The following is a 9,460-nucleotide window of genomic DNA, read 5'->3' as shown; positions in this document are numbered from 1 at the left end:
ATGTTTCCAATCTAGCAAATGACAAAGTTCTCGAAAACCTGTCCGAGGAACGAAAAATAAGCCTTGTGGTAAATTCTAACGTAGAAATCTTCTGGATGAGAATTTTTTCACGTTTCTCAAATATTTCACGCTTAAAACGTACAGTAGCGTACGTATTTCGGTTTATTTCTAATTGTAAAAAACAAAAAATTTCTGAACCCCTTTCTGTGGCGGAGTTAAATTATGCTATGGATTTCATCATCAAACAAATTCAGGGTGATGCATTCTCAAAAGAAATTGCGGAGCTTAAAAATAACAAATTTATTTCAAATACAAACATCGTTTCTCTAAAACCATTTGTAGATTCTTCTAATTTTCTCAGAGTTGGAGGCAGACTTACAAACTGTCCCGACATAGACTATTTGCAAAAACATCCGATACTACTTCCATCCAAGAATCATACCGCCAATCTTATTATCAAAAATGAGCACATCAGATTGGGACATGCTGGTGCTCAAACAGTTCTCTCAAACCTTCGGTTAAAATTCTGGCCTCTCAATGGTCTAAAGGAAGCAAAACGAATTATTCGCAACTGCACCACATGTTTCCAATTTTCGTGCACTCCTGCACAACAGCTAATGGGTAACTTACCTGAAGATAGGTTGTCCATTACAACAAGACCTTTTCAAAAAATAGGTGTAGATTATGGTGGACCCTTTCTGTTAAAATCTTCTTCACTCCGAAAAGCGCCAAAAGTCAAGGCATACATAGCCATTTTCGTGTGCATGGTGACCAAAGCTGTGCACATAGAGGTTGTTTCTGATCTAACAACTTCTTCCTTTCTATTAACAGTCAAAAGGTTCATCTCCCGACGTGGTAACCCATTCGTCATTTACAGTGACAATGCCACATGTTTTTCTGGTGCAAGAAACCAACTCTACGACTTATACAAATTCTTTAAAAATAAGTCAAATTCTCAAATCATTGTGGAATATCTGTCTGAAAATCAAATCTCATGGAAGTTTATTCCCCCTAGATCTCCTCATTGGGCTGGGATCTGGGAAGCTTCAGTAAAAAGCGCTAAATATCATATGCGTAGACTAATAGGCTCTTCTTCTTTCACTTTCGAACAGTTTTATATTGTCATGGTTCAAATTGAAGCTGTGATGAATTCAAGGCCTATCTGTGCAATGTCCAGCGACCCTTCTGATTACACTTTTCTCAGTCCTGGGCATTTTATAATAGGCTCCAGCCTGACTGCGCATCCTGAGCAAAACTTAGAAAAAATCCCGGAAAATAAACTATCCGTGTTTCAACAAATTGCGAAAGTACAACAAAGTTTCTGGAAAAAGTGGTCTGTTGACTACTTAAACCGCTTACAAAACTCTCCAAAATGGTCCCGACCAAGGGATAACATACAAGTCAATGACTTAGTTCTTCTGAGAGAGGACGATGTACCTCCTCTAAAATGGCCTCTAGCACGGGTAGTTGATACAATGCCCGGTCAAGATGGCAAAGTCAGAGTGGTCAAGTTAAAGACCATCAATGGTCAATTTACAAGGGCAATCTCTAAAATTTCGGTTCTCCCTAGGCAAGATAAAGAAGAGTAGGTTAGACCACAAGGCTCTAACGCCGGGGGGAATGTTGGAGAACAATAATCTCCAACCAAATAATTCTATTTCAAAACAAAATAAAAATATTTCCGCCGCATCTGTTACCTAAATAAATTCCTTGCCTGCATTGACTTATTTCTTAGAATGTTAATCTCCGCCCATATTGACCTTAAACCGGTAGATCCTTCAAAATGCATAGACAATTATTTCGGAGTGGCTAGGGGAAGCGAGTGAATTAGCAATAGTTGTAGGGTTTAGACCTACTTTTCAAGTTTCGGAGAGTTTTTCTCCACGTTCGCAATCGCAAGTTACGCAATATATCGGGAACCCTTAATGTGAAGTGTTATGGTGTTTTCGTTCGTAAACTGTAATTTTCTAATTAGGTTCCTTACGATTAATTATTCACTCACAGTTTATAAGTTTCTATTTCTTGCCCTTTTTCAATTACAGTTCTAGCTAAACAAGTTATTGTTTTATTTCACTCTATCAAACTATTCAACAGGCCAGACTAAATCACATTTAAGAGTCCATTTAAGTTTCTATTACTGAGCATTCGAAGGCTAGCGGAACAATTGGACTTACAGCAAGTACAAACCGCTGAAAGAGACACTGTTAGCATACAAGACTCTACGTGAAGGGATGTTGAAAACCGGCATCCCTCCACCTTTATTCAAAAGTGGTGATAAAGGTGACCTTAACAACTATCGTCCCATAGGTCTCTTATCTGTGTTTTCAAAGATAATTGAAACTCTGGTTTATACTCGAATGAACGCATTCCTAAAAAAGCATAGTGTCTTGCATAATTTTCAACATGGTTTTACATCTTCTAAGTCTACAACTACAGCTCTTGCAAATTTCGTCAGCTTAGCGTTGGATGCTTTGGATAGACGAGAGAAGGCATGTGGTTTATTTCTTGATTTGTCCAAGGCTTTTGACACTTTGGATCATAATTTGTTGCTAATAAAACTTGAGGGGATTGGTATTCGTGGTGTAGTTCTAAAATGGTTTACTTCCTACCTAGAGAATAGAAGACAAAAAATAAAGATAACATCTAATGAACTTGTAAACGAATCAAACACATTGGATATCCATTATGGTATCCCTCAGAGTAGTGTATTGGGTCCTCTACTTTTTATAGTATTTATTAATGATATAGCTTTGGTAACTAATTCACTGACTGGGGTTAACATCATCAGTTATGCGGATGATACCAACATTCTAGTCACAGGAACGTCTCATCAAAATTTGCAAAATAAAACTACACAGATACTATCCACCATCAACAGTTATTTCTTATCCAACAAATTAGTTTTGAACGAAGAGAAATCAAAGTATATGACTTTTACGTCAAATAATTTATTAAACCATCAAGCCACTATAGAAGCAGCAATAGATAAAACAGACTGGACGAAGTTGCTGGGGGTACTTCTAGACAGTAATTGTAAATGGTCAAACCACATTTCTAATTTCAAATCCAGATTAATTAGCCCATGTTATGCATTGAGAATTGTTTCAAGTCTCTTTCATACATCAATATTAAAAACAGTATATTTTGTCCATTTTTACTCAATAGCCAAATATGGGATTGAAGTCTGGGGTTGTACCTCTGAATTAGAGCAGATATTCGTACTTCAGAAAAGAGCTATTAGGATAATGTATAAAATGAAATTTAGAGAGATTCTTGTAGAGACATCTTTAGACAAAACAATATTCTTACAATTCCTGGTCTTTATATATTTTCGTGTATAATGTATTTACTCAACAAGATTCAGAGACAATCACTTTATGCTTCCACAACATCGTTCTGTTTTGTTGGAAGGTAGCACACATTATGCAGCCATAAGTTTCTTTAACAAATTACCAATAGATATACGAATGAATTTACACCAACCAAACTTTCGGAGGTGTGTACATCAATACATTTGTGAGCTAGAGCCATATTCTAAAAATAACTTTTAAGTATGTTTTATCGTGTTTATTAATTTATATACTGTTAAGATGTATGTCTGTAACTTTGACTTCTCTCATACATGTACTTTGTATAATGTCGCATGTGATCAATAAATTTGACTTGACTTGACTTGGCTTGATCATGTTCGACCTCAAAGGATTTGAAAGGGGCAGAAAAATATGTTTGAAGATCTTAATTTGAAAATGTATTCTTACAATAATCAATACAAATGATTGTTAATTTTTAAATTAATTATTGTCGCAACGAATGCTCATAGCTTTCGTTGCGACTACAATCCTCAAAAGGGGTGGATTTTGGGATAAAATTTCGATTTTGAGTTTTTACAACCAATATGAGGTATTTCAGAAAAATTTATATTTTAAAAATTATTGTTTTTCTAAATTTTCTAAATTTTTAAAAATAGTACGTTGTTTCATTAGGAGTAAAAATGATACATTTGTGGCAAGGCTGTACTTTGATGAGCGAGCGTAGCGATTCCGATATTAAAATAAGACACAAAAAGACATTTTTGCATGACAAAAAGACATGAGGAATGCCATTGCTGTTTTATCAAACAAATATCCTAGAGCAGTATTCTACTTGTATGGTGGCTTTAACTTGCCTATTGTAAATCGGATAATCGGATAACACTCTAGGATCAATAGTTGTTGCAAACTAAAAAAAATTTAAGCAAACCCATCTCCTGCAGATTAAGATATATTGCCTTAAGATTCCAATCCCATCCCAGGTTACAAATAAGTCGATGAAGAATTATGATGTTAGAAAACTGAAAGATCCCAATTTTCGACAGAAGGTGAGTGAAAACCTCAATACAAAGGTGCTTAAATGCAGGAACTATAGAGGAAAGTCTGATTATTATATAAGAAATACCATCATAAGAGGAATAAAAAAACAACACCTGAAGAAAGATACAGAGAAACGGAAATCGTGGATGACCGATGAAATACTTGAACTTGTGGATCAGAGAAAAAAAAACTAAGAAAATCTCCAAGAATATAAGAGGATACATAACATTGTCATAAGAAAGATAAGAGAAGCCAAAGAGAAACAAAAAACAGAACAATGTCAAGAAATAGAGGAGTATCAGAGTCGATATGATAACTTTAATGTTCATCGAAAGGTGGAGGAAATAGCTGGAAAGTTTCGAAAACGCGACAGCGGAAAGATAACAGATGATGAAGGCAATCTTGCCATAACCAAAGAAGATAAAAAGAAAGTATGAAAAGAAATCCTACCAAAAGAAATAACGGCAGCCATCAGACTAATGAAGGATGGAAAGGCACCGGGACTTGATGAAATTTCTGCAAAACTGCTAAAGCTATTAGATGCAGAAGAAATAAAAATAATAACTGAAATATTTAATAAAATATACAAGGTAGGAAAAATACCAGTAGAGTGGCTCAAATCGGAGTTCGTACCATTGGCAAAAAAACCAGGAGCAAAAGATTGTGCAGGCTATAGGACCATAAGCCTAATGAGCCCATCTGCTAAAGCTGTTTTTAAAAGCTATCCACAGAAGAATTTACGGGAAATGCGAGGAACAAATTGCGCTCAGTCAATTTGCATTTGTGAACGCCGTTGGTATGAGTGAAGCTTTATTTAGCGTGCAGATATTGTTTTAGAAATGTAGAGATGTCAGCTGTGATATTTTTACATGCCTAATTGAATACAAAAAGGCTTTCGATAGAGTCAGGGATGAACAATTGATGGGAGTGCTGAAGAGGACAGGGATTGGCGGAAGAGACATAAAAATAATAGCTAACCTGTATTAGAATCAATCAGCGGTGCTCCGAATAGATAGATAGTATACAGATCAGATCAAAATCTTAAGGGGAGTGAGACAGGGGTGCATAATTTCACCACTGATATTCAATCTGTACTCGGAGTGTAACGATGCTCTGATCGTTTAACAGTTCGAACCGTGGGAGTGTCAATATTTGCGCATCCACTTCTACAACGTGACGGCGAAGTGGGAATCAGAACGGCTATTTAAGGCGTGTGAATAGCGGAATTAGACAGTCTTGTAGCTAGCGCTCTAGGCTCCCTGACTCGCCGGTGTAGTGAACCTGCGAGCCATTCTGGACAGAGAGAGTTCCGTATTGAGGATCGTACTCTGTCCCTAACCAAGCGGAACCCATCGGTGTTGCGTATTGAGCATTACCGCGGATCTGCACAGAAAAAAACGGGACAGAGAGATTTCCGTATTGAGGATTATACTCTGTCCTTAGCCAAGCGGAACCCGTCGGCATTGTGTATTGAACATTGCCATGGGTCTGCACAGCTAAATATTTTGTTTTGCGAGCATATTCGGAGCTTTCGCTGAATTGAAGCGAAAGCGAGTATAAATCTGCGCGCGATCGATTTCCCCCATTTCATTTCTTATTAGTAGTACTAATTAATTTCTTTTCTTTTATAGACGTTCGCCGAGGACTTCGTTCATCACGGGATCCAGTAGAATTCGTTTTAGTTTTATTTATTGTATAAGTATACAACGTAGAATTCCTTTTATTTTTATTTATTGTAGATATACTAAATTAATAGATTTATTTTTACTTCAAACCTGTGTTTTACTGAGTCTGTCGCCCCGAAAGAGCTACCCATCACAGGAGCACATTTTTGAATAGGCTCTAAAAGATATTGATAAAGGCGTCTCAATAAATGGAGTCAAGCTCATTAACCTGCGGTATGCAGATGATATAATATTGTTTTCCAATCCCATAGAAGGGCTGCACAACTTAATGAACAAAATAACGGAAACAAGTAGAACATATGGACTGGATATAAACACCAGTAAAACCAAGTTATGATCATAAGCAAGGAAAATATAACTGGAGCAAATCTGTATATGAACCAAATGAGAATTGAACGTGTCTCAAAGTACAACTACTTGGGAACTATAATCAATGAGTCGTGGGACAATACCTAAGAGTCGGTATTGTCGCATCGGAAAGGCAAAAAGTGCATTCTTGACTATGAGCTCTGTGTTCAAGAGCCATGACCTCACCCTAGAAACAAAAATAAGGCTTCTTAAATGTTACGTGGACTCAGTGCTTCTGTATGGAGTAGAAACATGGACATTGAGGGCGGCAACTCTATCAAAACTTCAAGCTTTTGAGCTATGATTATACAGAAGGATCCTGAAGACACCATGGATAGACAAAGTCACCAATGAGGAAGTACTAAGGAGGATGTACACAACCGCGAATTTGGTCAACATCGTGAAGGGCGTAAGCTGCAGTACTTGGAACACATAATGAGAAATCAAGGCAGATATGAGCTACTCCAACGCATTTTACAAGGTAAAATTGAAGGAAAAAGGGCCCTAGGATAAAGAAGAATATCCTGGCTTGCTAACCTGAGAGCATGGTATAGAAAGACCTCAACACAGCTATTTCGTATAGCAACCAACAAAGTATAGCCAGCATAGCCAGAATGATCGCCAATGATCGGAACAGACAGGCACCCTATGAAGAAGATCCCAGTGCAAAGAAACCTGTTCAAATAACTATTACATATTGTTAAATTTACTGAGATCTTTGTAGAATAATATAAAATCCTTTTGAATTTTTTTAAATAGTAAGAAAAAGGACAATTTTATTTCACATTTAATGCCCTGTAAATATTTTCAGTTTTAAATAAAAATTTTACTGGCAGCCTTTCTCCCATCTACACGAAACAATCAGTTTTCCAAACCCCAGTCTATTTTATAAATATGCATAAAAAGACAATAATACGCCAAGTTTTAAAATTAAATTCCAAATGACATACACCTTCCTGCAGAACACGTATATATAAATTAAATTTTAACACAACTCTTTTGTACACAAATAATAAACAAAATCATAAACTGGATTAACGATTTAAATTACTGAACAATAAATTCGATTTAAAACCAGTTTGAAAAACGTTGTTTGTCGACATTCAAATCTAGTTCGCATATTTTCCCATAAACCATTTGTCTCATTCAATAACAATAATAGATAGCAATTTATGACTTGAGAAAGTTTTTTTTATAGCTACCTGATCAATAATTCAGTTGGCCTCGCTATTATTCGTTATTCGACGGGTTAAAAAAATATTTTCGTATATATAAATTTGTCGAACAGTCCAGCAATAGTGATAGTTGCGATAAAAGCTATTACTGTATAAAAGGCGACATCAGTGTAATCCGAAAAATTAAAATAAGATGACTGTCCAAGAAAAATCAAATTGAAGTGGTAAAAACTCATTCTTCTTCTTCTTCTGGTGCCATCTCCGCTACGGAGGTTGGCAATCATCATAGCTATTTTAATTTTTGAGGCAGTAGCTCTAAATAGTTGTTTTGAGCTGCATCCAAAACCATTCTCTCAGGTTCTTGAGCCATGAAATTCGTCTTCTTCCGATGCTTCTTCTGCCATCTATCTTTCCTTGCATTATGAGTCGCAGGATGCCATACTTCTCGCCCCGCATCACATGCTTTCTTTCTTTAATTGTAAGTTCAACTTCCTTCTTTTTACCTATTCTTCTCAGTACTTCATTGTTCGTAACTTTATCTACCCAGGAAATCCTCATAATTCTTCTATAGGTCCACATTTCAAAGGCGTTAAGTCGTCTCATTGTGTTTAGATAACTAAAAACCTCATTAAGAACTTAGAACTCTGCAGTGCAGGTACAATATTTATTTTGTAACGTTCCAACGGTACAAAATATCCAACTGTCGGCTAGATTTTGTTATTATATTCATTTAGACTAGGGAAACACATCCAATTACTTACTTAAAAAATCATGTTTACAGAACATAAATATTCTTAAGGTACTAGCAAATCATAACTGGGGCGCAGACACAACACAGCTACTAAATATTTACAAATCCTTAATCCGCAGTAAATTAGATTGTGGATCAATTGTATATAATTCAGCTAAGGACTCAACATTAAAAAAATTAGATATTGTACAAAATACCGCACTAATACTTGCTCTAAGAGTTTACAGAACCAGTCCAGTTGAAAGTCTTTATGTCGAAGCAAATGAATCTTCACTTTCTATTAGAAGATTACGTCTCAGTTTACAATACGCAAGCAAGCTATCAACTAATCCAAACAACCCGGCCTACCCCTATGCTTTCTCCACACATTACCATTCTAATTATAATCAAAATCCTAATCTTCGACCATCATTTAGCAGAAGAATTAGCAACTTCACATTTCCGGGTATTATGCATACCAATATTGATTATGCTCCTCTTGGACTATACAAATTTCATATTGTAACACAGATCAGTCAACTTATACCAAGGACACTACCCCTTCATCTCCTTTTCTCCAATACTTCTACAATATTAAAAATAAATATTCATCCTGTCAACTAGTTAATACCGATGCATCAAAAACACCCAAATTGGAAACAGTAAGATCAGCCATTGTCACAGAGGATTTTGTGCCCAAGTTTCCACTACCTAAGGACTACTCAATATATTCTGCTGAGCTTTTTGCGATATCCAAGGCAGTACAACAAACTCGACCTGAAGACATGACAGTAGTATTCACAGATTCCTTAAGTGCAATCATCATATTTTACAAAAAAAATATTTTTTTATTTGAAAATCAAATATATCATATAATATAATCAATTTTATAAAATTAAAATATGATGTCAAAAGGTCATTGTTTACAAATCATTAACTAATAACAAAAAACTCGAAGATCTTGCAGTATATCTAACAAAAATATAAAAATTTAAGCTTTTTTTGTGGATTAGACCGCTTTTGCATCAGTGTGCCCTTAAAAATTTTAATAGGAATGTGGATTAGACCTAGAGTAGAATACAATTGAACAATATCAATGTTGAAAATATGCTTTATTAAAAAACAAAGTAACAAAAATACTTAATCTTCATCGTTAATGAACTCTTCTTCTTG

The 9,460-nt window shown here is 35.6% G+C and overlaps 1 protein-coding gene across 1 annotated transcript; it reads left to right on the top strand.

Moving 5' to 3' along the window:
* The first annotated feature begins 227 nt into the window (after positions 1-227).
* LOC140451288 (uncharacterized) lies at positions 228-1,589 on the top strand. Its single transcript, XM_072545033.1, has one exon. The coding sequence runs from the start codon at positions 228-230 to the stop codon at positions 1,587-1,589; it is 1,362 nt and encodes a 453-aa protein (XP_072401134.1).
* The last annotated feature ends 7,871 nt before the right edge of the window (positions 1,590-9,460 follow it).

The sequence above is a fragment of the Diabrotica undecimpunctata genome, chromosome 9, assembly GCF_040954645.1.
Source record: "Diabrotica undecimpunctata isolate CICGRU chromosome 9, icDiaUnde3, whole genome shotgun sequence".
Lineage (NCBI taxonomy): Eukaryota > Metazoa > Arthropoda > Insecta > Coleoptera > Chrysomelidae > Diabrotica > Diabrotica undecimpunctata.
Note: the sequence above shows the minus strand (reverse complement) of the source record. Positions and strands in the feature narration are given on the sequence as shown.

Bases quoted from the DNA above. Each gene is read 5' to 3' on its own strand.
- LOC140451288 (XM_072545033.1), top strand. From the start codon at position 228: ATGGATTTCATCATCAAACAAATTCAGGGTGATGCATTCTCAAAAGAA.